This window comes from Dioscorea cayenensis, chromosome 20 (assembly GCF_009730915.1).
Source record: "Dioscorea cayenensis subsp. rotundata cultivar TDr96_F1 chromosome 20, TDr96_F1_v2_PseudoChromosome.rev07_lg8_w22 25.fasta, whole genome shotgun sequence".
Taxonomy (NCBI): domain Eukaryota; kingdom Viridiplantae; phylum Streptophyta; class Magnoliopsida; order Dioscoreales; family Dioscoreaceae; genus Dioscorea; species Dioscorea cayenensis.
The window spans coordinates 30681419-30704199 of NC_052490.1; the positions used below are offsets into that span (position 1 = coordinate 30681419).

A 22781-nucleotide genomic window follows, 5' to 3' on the forward strand; every position below is an offset into this window, starting at 1 on the left:
ACGACTTTGTGAGAATTTTCAAGGAAGTCAATTTTCCTGATTTTCGGAGTCGCTGAAACCATGGTATAACTGGGCCATCGAAATGTACTGAAGCAATCCGCAATCTATGATTATCCGGGACTTCATAATAGTCAAAGAATTGCTCAGCATGAAAAATCCATTGCAAAACATCAGATCCTGCAAATCTTGGAAAATCTATTTTAATGTTCTTCACAGGATAACTGTCTAATTCTGGCTGAATTGCTACTTGTGAAGAATCATCCACCAAGGATTGTGATACAGGAACATCATTTGGAGATTTTAGATTCGGTAAGGCTTCCATCATTTGGGACAATCCAACTAAGGATTGTTGAATTAACGGCAGTGATGTGAGGGATTGTTCAATGATTTTAAATCGCTGCTCATTGTTGTCCATTAATGTAAACAATGTCTCCACCTTAGCATTTAGTTCCTTCAAGCGAGTATTATCAGCCATTGAAGGGAGGAAAGGACAACGAAAGCACCAATTGTTATGCTAATAAATATCAAAGAAGTAATTCACAGGTAGATCTACTTGTGAGAATTAATTCCACAACAATTTCACTAAATAACTGCAGAAATTAAACCCATTACCCTGCCAATCCAAGAGAATTCAATGCAGCAAAACACAATCCATAACTCCCATTCATAGATCATTCATCCCTAGTATCCAGATCTATGAAACTAAATGCAGTGAAATTAAGTACCCAAAAAGAAACCCAGGATTCAAGTTGAGAACAATCTCACCCTGATTACACACATTCAAGCAGAGAACACCGATCTGGAAAATCTGAAGAAATTCCTAAGAGAACCAAAAAACCAGAAAACCAAACTCCCTGCTCTCACAATGGAGAGACACCAGGGCCTTCAATCAATCACCAGAGTCAAGCTGCCCCTCTCCCCTTGCTGGCCTTCCTTTTATGTTATTTGGAGTGGTTGGTAAGATGTACCCCCGCAGCCTCGAGCTTAACCTCCTCTCGCGTTTACTAAATCGACGCGTGTCTTCTTCTTTTTCTTCACTCATTGTCTCTTTTCCCTTTTCGTTGACCAGTTTGACTGGCAACATAACATCAGTCCACCTCCTCGACCCCTAGCTTAGGTCCCACACGACATCTACTCAACGAAAGCACCAATATTGTAGCACACAAGGGTGGATCCACGTCCCAAAAGACTGGTTTAGTAGAAAGGATTGCCCACCACTTATATGCACATGACTCTCTATCAATAAACTAATGTGGATAAACTTAAAATGGATTATATAATGAATTAAATAAATAAAACAAGCCAGATGGAGAAAAATATTTCATATAAAACACTACTATAAAATCTAAGAAAGTCACAGAGCTATCTCATTTTTATATTAGTCGGATTTTTATTTTTTAATAAAAATTGATAACCCACAATTTTGTTAAAGAGCAAAAGGCGATTACATCAAACAAGGAAAAAAAGAAAAAAAAAAAGAAAAAACAAACAAACAAACAAACAAACATACGTTTACAAAGACAAATGCATAATGTAACAAATGAAAACAAAGATGAATGCAAGACGGTACAAACATAAACAAAAACAAGAATTGAAACATACACAATAATGAAAAGACAAAACCATAGGATCCATTAGAGTTGGATAGCTAAAATCACAAAAAGATAAAAAATAGTATTGCCTCGGAAACAACTAACAAAAGGATCATTTGTCCATAGTCGCACTATTAGGATGAGGATAGCTCTTAGTCGATACCAGAGATAGTCGCAATCTCCTAATGATTGGCGGCACATGATCCAAAGAACTCGCGACTTTGCTTGACAAGGGAAGTTCAATTTGAGAGTTTACCCTTATTGCATTAGGAGCTACAGAAACCCAAAGAAGAAACAAATGATTAATTTTAAAATAGTCCAGAATGGCAAGAAAGATTTGCCATTGAAAATTTGATCAATCATTCCAATCAAATATGCCACACAAATGACCTTGGAAAGCAAATCCCATGTATAGAGGGGATCAAGATTCGATTGTTAGGAACCCTATAATTTGCCCAAAGAACTGGGAAGCTAGGAGAGATTGAATAGCTAGCCAAAGTAGTTCCAAATTTGGGAAACAAAAAGGCAAATTAGGAATAGGTGATTGACAATTTCAATCACCTTATGGAAGAGCACACAAGTAGTAGTTGGAAGTTTGTTACAACCCTTGATTGCAAGATTTTCTAGCGTTAGTATCTTGCAGTTCGAGGTAAGCATTTATTTTCTTGGAGCAGGTCTCTTTTCATAGTATTGTAGTCAAAGGACATCGCATACCTCCATAACTAAGGAATGTATTAAATAATTTAATTTGAGAATTGTTCATTGGAAATTAACTCTTAAACTATGCGAACCTTACTATTGGGCCTAAACTGAAAAGTTCTCCAACTAATCTTGAAAAGGATGTTATCAAGCTAGGGAGAAGAGATTAGGATGGAAAAGAAGGTCATGAGTTGTTCCCATTGGAAGTTGTGAATTTTGGAAGAGCTTTAACTAAAATTCTTGGGGGTTCAACTGTTAACCTTGCAATTATGGCAAAAGAGTGTAAAAGCACCGTCTCTAATGACTAGAGAAACTCATGATTGGAAGGCAAGCATGAAACATGTGATCTCTCTCCATAAATAAGAATTCCTTTCCGAATGATTAAGGTGGAGTTTCTAGGGAGGATGATTCTAGTAGTAGTTAAACTGGATAATCAGAGACCAATAATATTGAGAACTTGATGTGATCTTCCACCACTATTTACCTAGGAGAGTATTATTAAAGTCCGAGAAGTTAAGAATTCCTTAGCCTCCTTGTTTAGGGGATTTACAAAGTCACCTCCAATAAACTAGTTTGCAGCTATGGTTGCCAAGGTTAGGCCCAAACTATATCTAGAGAAGTCTCTTCAAATCCTATCAATCGACTTAATGACCTAATTAGGTAGCTTGAATACTGAAATCCAATAAGTTTGGATAGATTAAAGAATTGAGTTAATAAGTGTCAATTTTCAGCCCACAGGGAAAGAAGTTTAAAGAATCGAGTTAATAAGTGTCAATTTACCGCCCATAAGGAAAAAAGTTTTAGACTTCTACAAGCCAAGTCTGGGTTTGATTACAATTATGAGTCTTAACCAATCTTGACAGCAGGAACTCCTCCCAGATATTAGCACCCCAAGATAGGTGAATGGGAAAAGTTTGGTAGGGTAATTGTGGGTCCCGACAATAGATAGCGCCAGGTTAATCTAGGGGCCCATGTCGTCACCCATGTATAGGCTAGAGGACCTCGTCATAAAGCTAGCCAGTCAGTTGTTATGCTAATAAATCTCAAAGAAGTAATTCACAGGCAGATCTACTTGTGAGAATTAATTCCACAACAATTTCACTAAATAACTGCAGAAATTAAACCCATTACCCTGCCAATCCAAGAGAATTCAATGCAGCAAAACACAATCCATAACTCCCATTCATAGATCATTCATCCCTAGTATCCAGATCTATGAAACTAAATGCAGTGAAATTAAGTACCCAAAAAGAAACCCTGGATTCAAGTTGAGAACAATCTCACCCTAATTACACACATTCAAGCAGAGAACACCGATCTGGAAAATCTGAAGAAATTCCTAAGAGAACCAAAAAACCAGAAAACCAAACTCCCTGCTCTCACAATGGAGAGACATCAGGGCCTTCAATCAATCACCAGAGTCAAGCTGCCCCTCTTTCCTTGCTGGCCTTCCTTTTATGTTATTTGGAGTGGTTGGTAAGATGTACCCCCGCAGCCTCGAGCTTAACCTCCTCTCGCGTTTACTAAATCGACGCGTGTCTTCTTCTTTTTCTTCACCCATTGTCTCTTTTCCCTTTTCGTTGACCAGTTTGACTGGCAACATAACAATACCCCGCTCATAATCGAGGACCTTGTCCTCAAGGTCCAGCTGAGGATACTGAATAAGTAATTGATCAACGTCCTCCCATGATGTCTCTTCAGGTGCTAGACCATGCCATTAAATAGGTATAAAATCAGACATGCCTTTAAGTAGGTATAAAATCAGCTTAATTAATGATCCTTAAATCCTTGATCCCCAGTTATGATAACAAGTTCATTTGCATATATATTAAAGATGACATATATTACCTTATCCCAAGAGGCACCCCATGAAATACTCTAGAAGTGAGCACATGTGTGAACATAGAACTAAGTGCATCGGTAACCATAACAAAATGGTCTCTTTGTCTGAGCTCAAGCTATGACGCTGATAATGAATATTTATACTCACTTGGGGCACCATTAATGAGGATACTCATTTGGAGTAGTGGAAGATGCTTTTAACCCATCTCTACTATTTTCAAGTGGAATGTATTATTATAATTATGATTATTTTATTATTTTATTTTATTTTATAATGTAAATAAGCCACTACACACGCATTTATGTCTCAACTATACATTGGGAGTGATTTGAGTTCTTAAACTTTTGCATGGGAGTCAAATACTGCGTGAGCTCTCAATTTTTACAACAGTGGTGAATGCATTGTGCATTTATATGATTTTAATAACCATGATCCATATCATCTCAAGTGCCACATTAATAGTATAAAAAACAGTGAAATATGGAACATGTGACACGGATAAGATGTGAATTAGTTAATATTAATTAATGTGTTTAAAGTTTGATTAGAATAGTTGATTCATTTCAAGGTTAATTAACTTAGGCCATCTCCAACTCAAAACTCTATATTTGACGTTTCAGTACACAAAAAATACAGCTTCTACAGTGAAAATTTCTCCAACCACCATCTCTATTTTTAACTCTAAAATAGAATATTCTTAGAATATTTCTCTCACTTCACAATTTATATATCTGGAAATGAACAAAAAGTCCCTCCAAAGTTCAGGTATTCACAAAAAAACCCCATGACTTTGAGTATTTCCAACAGATCCTTCCTTTTTTCTGACAGGTTATTTTTCAGACCTTTCTGACATAAAGGTGATTGATGTTGACATAAAGATAACAGATATTAACTGGGCTGACTCTCGGTTTTTAAGGGAAAATACCAAATTTTAAGCGGAAACCCATAATTTTAAGCGGAAAAGTCAAATTTTAAACGCAAATGTGTTATATGTTAAGTGAAAACTTATGTAGTTAAGCGAAAACACCAAATTTTAAGCGGAAACTAATAATTTTAAGCGGAAAAGTCAAATTTTAAATGCAAATGTGCTATATGTTAAGTGAAAACTTATGTGGTTAAACGAAAACACGCAATGTTAAATGGAAACTATATATTTTTAAGCAGGAAGTACATGTTGTAAAATAGAATAAACTAACAGAGTAAGCTGCATTAATTGAAAAGTACACTGTCAGGATTGAAAAATAAGCTGTCAAAAAAAGAAGTGACTGTCTGGCAAATTCAAATGTCAGAGGGTCTGTCTGAGATGTTTTGAAACTTTCAGGAACTAAAAAATAATTTTTCCTTTATATATTTATACTATTAATAAATTTAATTCTTTTTAATTCTTTTTCAGTTTTAACATTGAATTTAAATATTGTATTATTTAAAATATAAATTTTATTATATATATATATAATAAATATTTATTAAATATAAAATAAAATATGGTTGATAAAAAAACAAATATAAATTATAAGTTATTAATTTGATTAAAATATAAAATTTTAATGAAGTTATATTTGGTGTCTTATTTTTGTTAATTTTTTATTTTTTATTAATTAAAAAATACAAACTTAAATTATAAGTTAATAATTTGATTAAAATATAAAATTATAAATATGAATTTTATAAAAAAAATAGAAAGACAAAAAATAAAAAAAGAGAAAAAATAAACTGAAAATTAAATCTGAAAAAAAATAAACTGAAAATTAAATTGAAAAAAATAAATAAATATTAAACTAAAAATTAAAACTGAAAATAAAAATAAAAAAAGAGAATAATAAACTAAAAATTAAAACTGAAAAAATAAAATAAAATAAACTGAAAATTAAAACTAAAAAATAGAAAAAAAAAAATTAAAATTAAAAAACAACAAAAGAATAAAAAAACTGAAATTAAAACTTAAAAAAATTATAGCCCTACTACAGTGACACGCAACATGATGTGGGTCACTGTAGCAACTTTCATATTTGGAGTTCATCTTACACCAAATATGATTAAAAACTTTATTTTTGAAAGGCAGGTTGGAGATGGCCGTAGGGGTGCAAGAAATGGATCCACATTGCATGTTACTCCATGTGCCTCTTTGTTATTTCTATTTTTTTAATTATTTATTTATTTTGTTTTTAAATGAAATCCGTAAACTTTGTTTTATGCAAAGTCACTCTTACAATAATTGGGTGAGTAACTTATTTGACTTTCAGTATGAGAGGTCACTCAATCAACTCCCATTTTATGTAAGATTAAAGTTTAGTAATAAAAACCAGGTTTATGTCATGATTTTATTCATATTATTAAAAAAAAAAATACACACACAACAAAAGCACAAATTGTCCTGACATGTATATATGAAGGAAATTGAATAAATTTCAGAGTACCAAGGACCAAAAACACCATCATATGAAAGTTGCCATGTTTTTAATATCATCATGATGTTTTATCTCCAAAAAAAATATCATCATGATCTTTCTTCTTCATGTGACATTTATTCACCTCTCAATTTTATAAAGAAAATTAAAAAAATAAGGTTAAAGAGAAGAAGAAAAAACAGTAGAAACATATCAAGTACAACCTTCCTCTTTAATTAATGTGGTTTATCTATTTTTTTCAACATATCAAGTACAACTTAGACATAAAATGGTCCGAGTTTATGTGAAGGAAATCAAGGGATTTAATAGTACCAAGGATTAACAACACCACCATATGAAAATTATCATGCTATCTTCTTTGATCTTGTGACATTAATTCCACCATTGATTATTCATTTATATATATATATATATATATATATAAATATGAGGTTTCATTTGTCCATGTTTTTTGTTTGTTCTTGTATTTTCAAGGCCCTGATCACTATATAAAATCATGATATAGAAAAAATGATCAATTTGTATTTTTAGACATAACATTACAAATTATATCCTTAATTTTAAAAAATAAAATAATTGTTAGAGTAAGTATTTTTAATAAAAAAAAAGACTCTTTTATGCATTTTTTTTTTGTTCAAGCGAAGCTTCATTAATAAAGTGATTGTTTATGAGGTCCAGTTTAAACTACAATGATTTATTCTATATATATATATATATATATATATATATATATGCCATACAAGGAGCATCAAAGATTTTCATTAAAAACTTAAATATTGAGGCTAATATATACATGGTATTGAAAAATAGTCTATAGAATGAAATCTAAGTGAAAATTAATTTAAAAAAAATATATATATCTGATATTTCCATGCAAGTTAGGCTTCACAAAATTTTAGAAAGACACCTTAATTAGTAATTAGAATTAAGTTTTGAAAAAGCATGTTTAGAAAAAAAAAGGGTATCTTAATATTTCCATTCAAGTTACTCTTATAATTAGGATTCAAGAATTTCTCAAATTAATTAGCCAAACATTTGTATGAATTGAAGCTCTTGAAGAGTTGTACTTTAAAGGATTAATTTGGAACTTGACCTTAACTTGAAACCAGTTGGCGTTCACTAGCCAGTCACTGTTACAATGGCAGCCCCTCATCTCACAATCAAACTCATGCAGTGCCACATTTATACTAACATATAAATGCATCTGCAAGCCAACACCAACCACATAATGTCTTCATCTATTGCCATTTATTATTTCATGAGAAACCACTACCAACCATATATATGCTCTCCCTAATTGTTATATATATATATATATATAGACACCAATGCTCTCTCACTCTCAAACTCCACTTCTAGTGATCATCGTCTCAGTGAAAATGAAGGTAGAGATGAGTGGAAAATGTTTTCTCATATACTGTTTCTTAGTCTTAGTTCTTGTTTCTCAGCAAGCAGCAAGCTCAATGACCAACAATGCTGATATTCAGACAAAGAACACCTACTCTCCAGTCTTGTGTCACTCTGCCAGACGTAAACCCTTAAAGAACACACCTCTCTACTCTTTCAAAAAGTATGCATGATGTATGGGTTGTCTTGTTGCAGGATCACAAAAGAAGCCACCTTGTGATCAGGACCCATCTCCAAGCACTGGAGGAAGCTATGGAAGCAATACTCCACCACCATCTCACCATGGTGGCTACTATAACTCTCCTCCAAGCTATGGCAGTAGCCCTCCACCATCTCCAGTGGATCCTGGGACTAGAACTCCTTCAATCCCTCTAGTCCCTCCAACTCCAACTACACCTCCATCACCTTTCATTCCAGATCCAAACACTCCACCACTCATCATAGGCCCTGTCATGTAAGTCATTCATTTATATATCTTAAAAACAGCATGCATGCATTACGTACTGAGTCACAAACTCACAACTCATGAACTTGCCATGCATCATGCATGCATTTGTGTGCAGTTACTGGAGGACACACCCAGGAGCCATTTGGGCTCTCTTCGGATACTGGGGGACCATTGGCCACTTCTTTGGGGTGGCAGCCACGTCAACGTTTGGTTCAAACCTAACTTTACAAGAAGCACTTGCAAACACACGTAGAGATGGACTTGGTGCTCTTTGTAGAGAAGGCACTGCAGCTTTGCTTAACTCCATGGTTAGCAAGAAGTATGCTTATTCTTCTCTGCAGGTGAGGGATGCCTTCACTGCTGCTTTGGTGTCAAACAATGCTGCTGCTACCCAGGCTGAGCTCTTTAAGCAAGCTAATGATGCCCACTTTGCTTGAGTGTTAAATGTTGTATTTGTGCTACTTTGTCATGCTGTGTTTCTGAATGTTTGAGTGTTTAATGAGATTTTAATTAGTAGTCATGTCATCTTCAATGAAATTTAATCAAGTTCATGTCCCTTTTATCACCACAAACATGCATGCTCAAGTTCATGTCCCTTTTTTTTTTGAAAAGGACATGCTTATATATATCCTTCTCCAAAATTATTTTATTTTATTTTATTGTTTTAGAAAAAATAGATGGACCACTTCCATAAAATAAAAAGATCAAATACAGTCATCAACCGCACTCAACCCAAAATAAAATTTTGAGTTTATATATTTATTTTCTATTTGAGCTAGCAAATATTAATTTAGCCTATAGACATAAATTAAACATAATTTTAAATTTTTGTAATCAAAAGAGATATATATTTGAGTGGAGTGGCTCTTTAATAAATTGAGTAATTTAAATACGTATAGTACTTGTCGTTTTGTATGCTAACAGAATCTCGGGTACATTAGTACAAGTACTTAATGTTATTTACCGTAAGATTAGTGTGAGTAATGAACATTTTCATTGTTCCAGTTACTGCAGCAGCTTTAAATGAGAGGAAACGTTAGCATTAATTAATAGTGGTTATAAAGTAGCTTCATGATGTCTCCAATTCAACAAAAGGAAACACCTTCCTTGATGGAATTATAAGGAAGACCAAATGCTAGGTAATTAATAAAAGCAACATTGCTGTTAAAAAGTGTCAAGATTGGGACTTGAGACATCTAGTTAAAAAAATGATAATAAATTTTTTTTCTCAAAGTAGATAAATTACACTTATAATTAAAACTTAAGATGCATATACACAAAACAAGGAAAACAGTTACATAAGAGATAAGAATAAAAGAAGGCAAAACTTTATAATATATATATATATTTATATATATTTATATATTTATATTAAAATGTTACTAATTCAAACTCTATGAATCTATGATAGCCATTGTTGTAATGGCCACACATAAAAAATAAAAATAAAATAAAATAAAATAAAAAAACTCTATTATAAATTTTTCAAAAATCTTTGGACCCATATATATAGACATGGACTTGCCCCCTTCGGTGAGAAGCAGCTGATAATTTATAACCTGGGCCACATGGCCCACGTAGGACCCATATATCTACTTTTTTTTTGTTTTTTTTAAAAGGTGGATAAACCACAAATATATTACCCATGTATCTACTTCTCCGTGCTTTCTAATTATTTATTATTTTTTTTATTTAAAGAATATCATCTTATTATCAAGCAATGAATAGCTGAAACAACATAGAAATTTATTTTATTGTTGATCATATCTAGACCGAGCCTGTTTTTATTTCATTCTTTGAATTGTAGTCATCAAGTACAAACCATTAAAAAAAAAATCTCTTGTAAAAAAACATACATAAGCAGCTTGATTTAGAATATATATATATATATATATATATATATATATATATGTATAATGTTATATGACTTTTTAGTAGCTTTATTATTTTTTATTTTTTTTAAGAAGTGGATAAACCACGTGCATTAATTAAAATAAAAGAACACAAGATCCACTAGAAGTAGAACAAAAAAAAGAATACAAGGAAAAACAAAGCAATTAAAAAGATAACACAGATCACTTTGGCTCAAGAGAGTACCAGAAGACCACAAAAAAACTAGAGAACTATTCCTCCTGATCGCCTCCCACCCTTGTCTTGTCTGGCCACTAAGGAACTCCAGACTCCGCTTAACTGTAGAAGTGACCCCCTCTAGATTAATTCTTTTGGCTTCTGGAATTGCAGAGAACCAATATAAGAACATATAAATAAGTTTCAAAATCACAGATTGATGAACAGAGAACTTGTTGTTGAAGATACGAGTATTTCTTTCCAACCAAACATTTAAAAACAATGATTTAATCAATAAGTCCACAACACTCCTGTTGGAAGCAGGAAAAAGAAGGCACCAACTCCCCCACAAAATTGCTAAAGAGTAAAGAAGGGGAGGAAAATTAAAGTGAGTAGTAAGAAATGACCACATCTTCTCACCAAATGGACAGAGCAGGAAAAAATTGTTCACTGTTTCAATGCCTGCATTGCACAACACACAGATAGCTGTTGGAAGCTTGTTACAACCTCTAGCAGCAATGTTGTCCAAAGTAAGGATACTGTTGTCCCAAGCTAACTAGTTAAATATACTAATTTTCTTAAGACGGTGGGCATTTCAAATCATAAGAGTAGTTTTGCAGCTGACACCTGATTTTTTATAGCATTATTCCCAAAAAAAAAAAAATAATAATAATAATAAATTTATCCAAATTTCCAAAAAAAAAAAAACACCGGAGTTGGAGATTGTCTGGTCCCAGCGAGTAATTCCTTCAAAACAAGGGGGCAATTTCGTAAACGTAGAAAAAAGAGACGACGTATTTGACCATTGAGTTAATTTTGATTAATTATTTTTAGAAAACAAATCGTGATTAGGAGGTTTTACTTAAATAAGAAATGGACCATGTCCAGCCGTCGTCAACCTGACACGTGTCTCATTTCTTATCGTTGGATTCGGCGGAAATCAAGCATCCACATGAGATCTATTTTCCCCTTTATTCCCAAAATACCCTTCGGCCCCTATTTACTCCATTCCCAACCCGCGTATGACTCTTGTTTCACGATCCACACCGCCATTGTTGCGAGCTCTCTCGGCTTCTCGTTGCTGGTGAGTTCTTCTCCTTCTCCTTCTTCTTCTTCTCTTCATATATGTCTTCTTCTTCCTATTGCGCTGGTTCGCTAGAAGTTAGATCTGGTTCTATATGTTGGTTTTTTCGTATTAGATCTCTCTGAATGTTGCTTTCTATGATCCCTAGTTCGGATTGATGTTGCATCTCATTGGTATAATCTGGATCGGATTAATGGTCAGATGATTTCGCTTGTTTGATTTTCAACCCCTTTTTTTTGTTTGTTTTCTTCGAGGAGATCTTCCTGGATTTGGATCTTGGGAGTGAGATTGTTTGATTGGTTTTTTGGAATGCGGATATTCTGTGATTTTGTACGCTTTTTTTTTAAAAAAAAAAATTTATTTTTTGTTTTTCAAGTGAAAAAAAAGTATTGATCTTCGAATAGGACTTGCTGGAAAACGCATGAGTTCACAAGTTTTAAAAATGAGTTTTTGATGAGAAGCCACAGATCTGTTGTCTTGAATTATCTGGGGATTCTAGTTTTATTGGGCCCTCTTTCTTTGGTTTTTTTATTTTGGGAAAATGGTGTTTGAAATTTGTCGATCTGTTGCCTAGGATGTAAAGTTAAATTTTTTGCAGAATTTTCACTTTGGAAACAAGGAATTTAATTTGATATTGTTGTGAATCAGCAGATCGTCCATCCATTTGTAACTTGGTTTCTGCATTATTGATTCAGGAAAAGATAGGACTTTCAAATGGCAACGTATAAGCCAAAGAACATTCTTATCACTGGAGCAGCAGGGTTCATTGCTAGCCATGTCGCCAACCGCCTCATTCGTAACTACCCAGAGTACAAGATTGTGGTGCTCGACAAGCTTGACTACTGCTCCAATCTCAAGAACCTCATTCCCTCTCGGTCTTCCCCTAACTTCAAGTTTGTCAAGGGGGATATTGCCAGTGCTGATCTTGTTAACTACCTCCTAATTACTGAGAACATTGATACTATTATGCACTTTGCAGCTCAGACTCATGTGGACAACTCCTTTGGCAATTCTTTTGAGTTTACCAAGAACAACATCTATGGAACTCATGTACTTCTAGAGGCTTGCAAGGTTACTGGCCAGATCAGAAGGTTTATCCATGTCAGTACTGATGAAGTGTATGGTGAGACTGATGAGGATGCTGTTGTAGGTAACCATGAGGCTTCCCAGCTCCTTCCAACAAACCCATATTCTGCAACAAAAGCCGGAGCTGAGATGCTTGTAATGGCTTATGGAAGATCATATGGTCTGCCTGTCATAACCACACGAGGAAACAATGTTTATGGGCCAAACCAGTTCCCTGAGAAGCTTATTCCAAAATTTATCCTCCTTGCAATGAGAGGACAGGCGCTTCCCATTCATGGTGATGGATCTAATGTGAGGAGCTACCTTTACTGTGAAGATGTTGCAGATGCTTTTGAGGTTGTTCTTCACAAAGGAGAAGTTGGCCACGTTTATAACATTGGGACAAAGAAAGAGAGGAGGGTAATTGATGTTGCCAAGGATATCTGCAAACTTTTCTCTTTGGATCCGGATAATGTTATCAAGTTTGTGGAAAACAGACCATTTAATGACCAACGGTATTTCCTGGATGATCAAAAGCTTAAGAATTTGGGCTGGTCAGAGAAGACTACTTGGGAGGAAGGGTTGAGAAAGACGATGGAGTGGTTTATCAACAATCCTGACTGGTGGGGAGATGTCTCTGGGGCACTCTTGCCTCACCCAAGGATGCTAATGATGGCTGGGGTTGAGCAGCAATATGATGCTCCTGAGGATATTGAGAGCAAAGTTTCTAAGTTAACAAACAGTCCTAGCCAGAACAAGATGGTGGTTCCTACTTTAAGGGCAAATGTTGGTTCTCCTCGGAAGTCTCCTCTGAAGTTTTTGATTTATGGGAGGACTGGGTGGATTGGAGGCCTTCTTGGGAAGATATGTGAGAAGCAGGGAATTCCATATGAATATGGAAAGGGGCGACTTGAAGAACGCTCGCAACTCATCATGGATATCCAGAATATTAAGCCCACACATGTTTTTAATGCTGCCGGAGTGACTGGTAGACCTAATGTTGACTGGTGTGAATCTCACAAGCCAGAAACAATACGCACCAATGTTGTTGGTACTTTGACATTGGCAGATGTATGCAGGGAGCATGGTTTATTGATGATAAACTATGCTACGGGGTGTATATTTGAGTATGATGCTGAACACCCTGAAGGTTCTGGCATTGGATTCAAGGAGGAAGACACACCAAATTTTGCTGGCTCATTCTACTCGAAGACAAAAGCCATGGTAAACTATCAATTTCTTGATAATAGTTTGGCCTATCAATTCTTTATTTTATTACTTTCATGCAATATTGCCATTTGTAACAACTGAGTTAATTAATGCTTATCAATCTCAATGCAGGTTGAAGAGCTTTTAAAGGAGTATGACAATGTCTGCACCCTTAGAGTTAGAATGCCAATATCCTCTGATTTGAGCAATCCTCGCAACTTCATCACCAAGATTTCCCGTTATGATAAAGTTGTGAACATTCCAAACAGCATGACAATCTTAGATGAGCTTCTTCCCTTGTCTATTGAGATGGCAAAAAGAAATTGTAGGGGTATATGGAACTTCACTAATCCTGGTGTTGTGAGCCACAATGAGATTTTGGAAATGTATAAGAAGTACATTGACCCCAGTTTTGAATGGAGTAACTTCACTCTGGAAGAGCAGGCCAAGGTCATTGTCGCTGCTCGAAGCAACAATGAAATGGATGCATCAAAGTTGAAAAATGAATTCCCTGAGTTGCTAGCTATCAAGGAATCGCTAATCAAGTATGTTTTTGAGCCCAACAAGAAGGTTGCTGCCTGAATAAAGTCCTCCATCTATATTTCAGGATTGACCTCCACATTATCTAATAGCACGATGCTCCTCATTCTTCTGTTTGGATTTATAGTTACTGTAATGAGGTACATTGTTTTAATGAGTTCTGTTTGATTGCTTCAGAGTAGGGCAATTGTTCTGGCATATATATCCAAATTATAGATTAGATTTTTCAAGTTCTGGTGTGCTTGCCTACTTTGATTTGAGTGGCAGATTTAATTGGTTTTCCATCTTCTATATTTAGTCACGCTGTAACTTATCAAATATTGGTAATGAAAGTTTTGACTTTGGGAATCTATTCCCTTTTTACTTGTATTCTCAATTTTTTATTTTTTTGTTCTTTAATTCTATTATTCTGTTGAAGTCATGTCGGGTAGAACTAACAATGGTAATCTAAATCCTTAATTAAAGTGTTTTGACATTTTTTTTTTTGGGTGCAATACTGCTGAATTTGTTGAAAGTTCCCTTTTGTTACAACTGTGCCATATTTCTTCCCTTGTTTAGGAGTTTGATTCATTCATTTTTGTGCATTGTGTATGATTATGCAGACTGTTCCATGTATGGTTGGGTTAAATAAATACACACAAATGTAGTTGTTTATTCTTTTATCATAAAAAATTGACAAGCTTGTGGACTATATGCTCCGATAAAGGACACTATAAAACAATATTAATGCCCGATTTTTGTTAGTCAATTTGGTCTTCATTGTTTGTAGACTAGTTTACTTTTGTTTTTCTATTGCTCTTTTTCCTGTTTAAAATAGAAAATAAAATCATTTCTATTTTCATAGGAAGTGGAGCATGGTTATAATATGAACTTATTCAGTGACATAAAAATAGCCTTTGTAGCTCATGGAACTTGCATATCTGAATACATGTTTTCATGCTAGTTTCTGGAAATCTTCTGATCTTTTAGCGTTGATTGCCTGTGCCACGCCAACGAAGAATATTGATATGTGTGTTTCATGTGTTTATCATATTTGGATATTATAATACATAAACCATGCTGTTCATGTATGTTTCATGCGTTTATCGTCTCTGTTTTGCTATGAATTGTGTCAATTGTAAGCAACAGAGTTCAGATCACTCAGAAACTCCCTTTGAATATTTGGGAATGTATTTAGGTTCAGTCCAGCTGCATTACACCTGTACTTTGTTTATTTATCTCTTATGTGAAACTGTGAGCCAACATGCTACATGCCAACAAGGAATGAACTGAAGCAACAAAGAGAGGATTCCTTGAAAACGTGAAACAAGTGTATATACTTTGTCTATTTAGGTGACTATCATTGCACAGCTGCATCACCCCTTGCAAAATTTGACCTTGCATTCCAATGGTTTGACTGATGGAAGGTTGAAATACATTTCATCAGATCCATAACTATCAGTAATTGAGTTCATTGTCTGTATTTGGATAAGTCAATGAATTGTTTCCTCTGAATTGCAGGAAAACTAGCATTTTCAGGCATAAGGAAACAGAGAACTGCATCCATCTGGAGATAAGAGGTGATATTATCATTCTCCATACTTATTCTTGTGAGATTTGCATGCAGTCTCCTGTGGTTTCTCTTTATGTTTTAGGATGGAGTTTCAGGGTGAATGCCTCAAGCTCTGGCATTTAGCTTCTCAAGCCTTTCCACACTTTCTCAAAAAAATATTAGATTCAAGTTCTGAAAGACTGGGAGATTTACTACAGAAATCATAACTTTTTTTGCCACCAGATGCTTCAGGGAGGAAGAGCTCTTAAGAGTTGGAGGTTTTGGCAGGGCTCTTCTACCATCAGTGTCCTGTTCTTTTACATTGTCCTAGAGCTTACTAGGATAGGCCGGGCCACCACTGGCATGGATGTCTTTTTTATTTTTTTAAAAGGGCAATAAACGTCTATCTCTATGATGCATAAGTGTGACTTACGACATCACCCATGAGTTAAATTCCTCCAACAAGGATTCAAACCCTCACTGCTCCGTACATTGATGTCTTTGTATGGAGTGTTGTTTTTACTTGAGGTTGCATAGATTGGGTGAGGAGATATTGGAGAAGAAGAGTTCTTGCAGTTTACTAACACCCAAAACTGGGACTGATTTTGAGGTGCAGGAATTGAAGTTGATGTCAAAACTTGTGTTGATATGTTCACTGCCTTAGGATATGAATTCCATGATCCTAAAAGATATGGTAATTTAATAGTTTTGTTTTCAGGTTCAGTAAGCAGCTACTTCAAATATTTATGATGATTTGCCCCTAAAGGAAAAAGAGATGAGGTTGGGGCCACAATTGAACCAGGTGAACCACTCCTTGATTAAATGAACTGCTTGTGACTGCAGTAACATTTGAACATGATTATATTTACATTAGACAAACTCAGATTTCATCCCCCCAGATTTCTTGATGCTTGAATGATGTGGCAAATATTCTTAGTGGACTCAACGCGCCATCTAAAAAGAGCCAGAATTTTCCAGCCAGTTATGAAATCATAAAAGTGCGTATAAGAAACGCGGCTTTTGACGTCAGTGTAACATGAAATATATATATATATATATATATATATATTTGAAAAAATTTATGTAAACCATGTGACAGTTAGATATAAAACAAAATTACATGGGTATAAAATATTATAAATATTATAATAAGGCAAATATCTTCTCAAGCTTATCATGCTTTAAAGTTTTAAACCAACAACCCACTTCCTAGTTCTCCAAAATGAATATCACCAAAAATTAATCAGTTCTTAATTTTACATTAACCATTTCCTAATCAGTCTTACTTAAAAACCTCTTCCTTGAAAACCGGGAATACACTTATTCAGTTTACCCCTTTTTGTCGGTGGTTAGGTTTTCAATTTTCACTAATCACGAGGGGCAATCTGCAAAACTTGCCACCTCATTTCCACACTACTTAATAAACGCGCCTTCACTGCGTTTTTCTCACTCTCCTTCAAAGCTAAGAACCCTCGATTTCAATGGCGATCCTTCTTCTCCACTGCGAAGGGCGGAGCAGAGGATGCCGATGAAGTCGAAAGACAAGGTGGGAAGGCGGTTCTCTTCCCGGTCGGTGTTGCCGCTTGTCTTGGCCGCCGGTTTGATCCTCCTGCTCCTCTTCATATGCTTCTCTTACTTCGTGCTCGAAGCCGGCGCTTCCATCTGCCTCTCCATCGGTAGTTGTGTATTCATTCCTCTTTTTGGGAGAAAATAAGTGATTATTTTCTCATTTATTAGGTTTTTTTTATCTCCAATTTCGTGCAGGTTGTTTGCGGTGGAGGATCGGTCATGCATTCCTTGGCAGTGGTGATCCGTCGGAGGTGAGCGAAAAACAAATCATTGCAATCTTGCTTTGTAGATTAAATAATAGTAAAAAAAAAAAAAATTACAATAGAACTGTTGAATTTGATGACGCCGTGATGATGGAGATGGGAAAAAGTTGAGGTTTTTTTAATTGTTTGCCACGCATGGTTCTGTTTGGTGGTCGATCACGTGCATGCGTTTTTGTTCCATTGTCTGTTTGCCGGCATTGTGCGTCTATTTTAACATAATGTGACTGTGATTTCTGAGCAGGAGCTTGTGAGGGAGCTGAGAAAAGCTTTTGTGGGTGATGAGGATGGGAAAGATGGGCCCTTGGTGGATCAGATGGCTTTGGATGCTGCTGCTGAATCATTGGACGCTTTGATTGCGGAGATGGCCATTTCTACGTCGGACTATAATCAACACATTGATGTCAAGACTTTTGCTCACAAGGCCATGGCTATGGTACTTTTCCTGTTCTTCTTTATTGAATTGCTTTCTTTGCATTTAATGCTTGTCTGGTATTTAATTGTGGATATAATTGCTTTGGAAGATCACATGCTTGTCTGGTATTAAGGACAACGGCTTGCCTGTCTTCAAATTTCTAAGCATGGAATCCATGTTTGTTTCTTTTTTTGTTTGAGAAAATGTCTAAAACATGTTACTGAACAAACTGTTTTTGATGAATCTAGAATGGCCCTAAGTGTTTTTTGTTCCAATTCTGTTAATGAGTCCCATACCAGCTGGCAACTGAACTGTAGTGCATCCGTTTTAGAGTTTGAATGGTGATCCAAACCACATAATGGTTTTTGGGAAGTATGTTTCTCTTCCCGCTTTATTTTTCACTTGCACAGTTAATACTCAACCAGATCAAATTCCAGTTCAATTGATTTGTCTTTGTGATGAAAATGAAGAAATTTAAGTGGATTCTGTGTGTATGTGTATATATATGGCACAGTAACTGTTTTAATAATATAGGAGAACTATGGAAACTAGTCTTAACATGATTTCTGAATTGCAAATCAGATCATGAATATGGATCGAAAAGTGAAGAAGGCAAGGCTGCAGGAACTGATTTATCAGCAACTAGCATCAATTGGGATCCCAGTGAGCATGCACTGCCTTACTCTACTGCTTGCTGATGAATACACAGCGAACTCACTTGCCAGATCCTCTCTGCCACCACCTGAATATTCCTCTCGCCTGACGGATGACTCCTATATCCACATAGCTCTCCTAACCAACAATGTCCTTGCAGCAGCTGTAGTGGTCTCCTCCACCTTGGCAAGCTCCACCAGCCAGGAGAACTTGGTATTTCACATTGTCACTGATAAGAATACCTACACAGCCATGCACACATGGTTTTCTCTCAACCCTGTCTTTCCTGCCATCATAGAGGTCAAGGGCTTGCACCAATTTGACTGGCCTGCTAATGTGAATGCATTGGTAATGGAAACAGTACAAGAGATCCACCATAGCTCACTGGTTCATCATCAACTCGCCAGAGTAAATGAAGAGTTTGGAAGGCTTCAAACTTTAAATCCAAGTGCCTTTTCACTCTTGAATTACCTGAGAATTCACCTCCCTGAGGTAAAACATGGAATGTTCAAATTGTACTAGGATTAGTGAAAGCAGAAAACTGTCCTGATTCATTATAATTGTGCTTGATATCATCCAGCTATTTCCAAAACTCAGACGGGTGATTTTTCTGGATGATGATGTTGTTGTGCGGCAAGACTTTACAGAATTGTGGAACTCTGATCTTAATGGGAATGTTAATGGTGCAGTTACCGCAGCAGTAATTAATGACAAGGGCTACCAACAGTGCCTTGGGAAGCAATATCAGGATTACTTGAATTTCTCAAACCCAATTATATCATCCCCTTTATTAGGACTAGAGAGTCAGAAATGCGCATGGCTAGGCGGAATGAATGTGTTTGATCTTGAGGCTTGGAGACAAACCGACATCACCAAGACCTATCAGCACTGGCTTAAACTGGCAAGTTCTTCTAACCAAATAACTTATACAATTAAATGTTAACAATTGAAATAAACATTGGTTCCTATATTAAGATAACTAGCATGGTCTTGCAGAAATTCTATGATCAGGATGAATGATAAACTGCCACATTGATTTCCTTTTTAAAATTATGCAGAACCGAGAATCTGGTTTTCACTTGTGGCGAATGGGAGCTCAACCACCGGCTCTAATAGCATTCAGCGGCCAAGTGCAGCTGATTGATCCCTCATGGCACTTATCAGGACTGGGTCGAAGACTGCCTTATCCTGAACTCCTTGAATCATCATCTGTTCTGCATTATAGTGGACCTCGGAAGCCATGGCTTGGAACTGGTATACCTGAGCTACTAGTCTTCTGGAGAACTTATCTTAATCATTCCAATGATTTCTTAAGCAATTGCAAAGTTATGGAGTAAATTAATCATCAGAATAAACCATCAAATAAAGCACTACTCTGCAGCTACATACTGGTTTGAAGTTTGAGCAGAGGGAAGTTGGTATTGCCTTCAGTCTCTGCTTAGACTAACTTTGTATATAATGTGTATGTATTGTATTTGTAGTTGGAGCAGGAGATGCCAATAATGGAAGTGTAAGTACTACATGTTTATCTTGTGTTGATGAATAAGAAGTTCTAATGATCAGTTCTCTAATCCATTGCCTAACATTGACTTAATGCAGGAATTTTATCTGAGAAAGAGAGCAATGAACATTACCTAATCATGATTGAATTGTAGTGAGCCATGGATCCAAGTCAAATTTGGGATTCATTTTCAATGGTGGGATAATAGTTGATTTCAAGGTGATGTGTTAGCTTTTGACACTACTTGCTAGATCAGGATTTTTTATTAAAATTTATAAAATTATTTGTGTTTTGAAATAAAATACCAAGTCTTGTAGGGGTGGTTTAATTTTTGTTTTATTATGTGATTTTTTTAAAAAATATTAATTATATATATATTTGATAAATATGGATGAGCCACGTAATAGGGATGGACACGTGCATGGAACACAACAGTAAGCTCAATAAAAGTTGTGCTTTCATTCAGTGCAAGTTGACATTCAAACTTGTTTGCTCATTGAGATATGAACATTTTATACAAGCGATTTAATGTCTACAGACAAAATTTATTGGAAAATGGATATAATTTTTTTTTAGGTCATCCAAAGCTTCAAGATTACAAGTTAATTGTTTTGCAGTACACTGTAATGAAGTAAAAACCATGGACAGAGCACCTAGAAATAACACCCCATCTTTCTTTTGCTAGAGAAAGTGGATAAACCAAGATTAGATTAAGAGCATTATCTAGATTATTTTAAGGGAATATTGATAAATGCCTGTTGATGAATTGATGGGGATATATACTAGTGGATGCCAGAGTCAAACTAACTTTTTCTAATGATACTGACATGTTTTAAATTTGGGTGGAGATATCCATTAATATGTAAATCAAGAAGCTTCTCCTATTAAAATAATAACTTCAAGGACGCTTATGCAATTACTTAGACTTCATATACAAGTACTTAATTTCTGGGATGTGGCCCAATCATGTTTGTTTTGTGGTCATTTCAATTCAGACGCAATACATTATCTTTATATAATTAACCACCTTCAAGAAGTTAGGTACTATACCCAAAATTGAATTGCCTCATCAAATAATCTTACGAATTAATTCCAAATAAATATCTTATATAAACGTTATTTGTTATATAAAAAAAAACATAGCTTCTAATATATAAAAGACATCCGTCTGGATGGATGATCTCTTTCATTATTCTCCAGGATATCATTTGCTCTCATTTAATTAATGATGTTTTCAATGTTATTATTTTATAAATATCTATTTTTAATGGACTCAATATCTCTTTTTTAGTCGTTTGTTCTATGGTTTTCTTTATTATTTTTTAATATACTGTTTTGTTTTTATAAAACAGTGATTTATTTTATTTTTATAAAAAAATAGAAAATAAATTAAATTATGAGAGTGAAACATGCAGCTTAGCAATCACAACTTAGCTAAGAGTGTACATACATGTTAAATTGGTAATATTTCGAGTTCATATTAAGTATTATTAATTAATTCATCCCTCAAGGTAGCCGGTCATACGGAGCACAGAATCACGGACATGTCTTAAGTCACGGCCCTTAAGTGTACGGCCATGACCGGAGCACAATGAGAAGGCCATGTTGCCGGTCTTTCCTCGCCGTGAAACTAACACATGTGGCGGTATCATCTCCGTCTTACCATCATCATTAATACCTTCATCTTCATCTGTAAGGTTGCAATTGAACTGTCTCCGGTGTCTCGTTTTCGGGACGCTCACGGCCGTGCTCTTCGACGTTGTAGTTGATATAAAGCTCACGGCGGTGCTCCGGTGTTGCTCCTTGTTCTCCGGCTCATATAGCTCTTCCATATCACATGCACATAATTGTTTTTTTTTTTTTTAAATGGTTTTGATTGAAATGGATGAGATTGGTGAGTTTATATAGGCATGATAAGTGGTAGGATTGATGATTATGACACATGATTATAGTATGTTTGTTGTAAACAATTATTGTGGCTTTTAATTAATATTTGTGGTTATAGAACGAATATCGTAAGCGAGATGCTGATTGATGCTCAAGGGTAACTACTAGTGTTATTATATTGAAAGGATAAACTAATTTTTAATTTTATTTTTCACTAATTTCGCTTTTCTTTTTAAAAATGTTTAATATGATACTAATATTATATCTTTGTTTTTGTTGGTTTGTTTGTTTTTTTTTTTATTTTTTTGCCTCTAGATTTGAAAAATACAATTATTTTAGAAAATATTTTAATTTATAATAAATTTAGAGTAAAAGTAAATAGTGATATAACTTTAAGGTAATCAGATTTTGTCATATTAGCATCTTATATATAAAATGTTTTAAAATTTTTAAAAAAAAATTCAAATTAGTGAAAATAAAATATACTAAATTAACAGCCCATAGGATAATTAATGCATTCTAGTAAAAGAAATGGATGATCAATAGTTGACATTGATGGCTAATGAACATTAACAATAAAAAATAACAACACTATTTTAATT

General features: G+C 34.9%; 4 protein-coding genes across 5 annotated transcripts; 3 read left to right on the forward strand and 1 right to left on the reverse strand.

The window, feature by feature from the left end:
• Positions 1 to 7868: 7868 nt before the first annotated feature.
• On the forward strand, positions 7869 to 8952 carry LOC120251755 (protodermal factor 1-like). The gene is made up of 3 exons (XM_039260399.1): positions 7869 to 8072; positions 8145 to 8403; positions 8513 to 8952. The coding sequence occupies exons 1-3, from the start codon at positions 7871 to 7873 to the stop codon at positions 8832 to 8834; spliced, it is 783 nt and encodes a 260-aa protein (XP_039116333.1). The 5' UTR covers positions 7869 to 7870; the 3' UTR covers positions 8835 to 8952.
• A 2505-nt stretch (positions 8953 to 11457) lies between these two features.
• On the forward strand, positions 11458 to 14727 carry LOC120251563 (trifunctional UDP-glucose 4,6-dehydratase/UDP-4-keto-6-deoxy-D-glucose 3,5-epimerase/UDP-4-keto-L-rhamnose-reductase RHM1). The gene is made up of 3 exons (XM_039260120.1): positions 11458 to 11548; positions 12244 to 13837; positions 13955 to 14727. Exons 2-3 carry the CDS (start codon positions 12263 to 12265, stop codon positions 14402 to 14404), a joined length of 2025 nt encoding a protein of 674 aa, XP_039116054.1. The 5' UTR covers positions 11458 to 11548; positions 12244 to 12262; the 3' UTR covers positions 14405 to 14727.
• A 2607-nt stretch (positions 14728 to 17334) lies between these two features.
• Positions 17335 to 20605, forward strand: LOC120251719 (probable galacturonosyltransferase 15). 2 transcript variants are annotated; one of them, XR_005533476.1, is made up of 7 exons: positions 17335 to 17569; positions 17658 to 17713; positions 17967 to 18158; positions 18720 to 19283; positions 19372 to 19692; positions 19850 to 20301; positions 20391 to 20605. XR_005533476.1 is itself a non-coding variant. In XM_039260354.1 (6 exons), exons 1-6 carry the CDS (start codon positions 17416 to 17418, stop codon positions 20126 to 20128), a joined length of 1566 nt encoding a protein of 521 aa, XP_039116288.1. In that variant the 5' UTR covers positions 17335 to 17415; the 3' UTR covers positions 20129 to 20362. The 2 variants fall into 2 exon arrangements, 1 of the variants encoding a protein (XP_039116288.1); XM_039260354.1 differs by lacking the exon at positions 20391 to 20605 and having other exon boundaries at positions 19850 to 20362.
• A 1086-nt stretch (positions 20606 to 21691) lies between these two features.
• Positions 21692 to 22199, reverse strand: LOC120251720. The gene has a single exon (XM_039260356.1). It carries the CDS (start codon positions 22122 to 22124, stop codon positions 21792 to 21794), a length of 333 nt encoding a protein of 110 aa, XP_039116290.1. The 5' UTR covers positions 22125 to 22199; the 3' UTR covers positions 21692 to 21791.
• Positions 22200 to 22781: the final 582 nt, after the last annotated feature.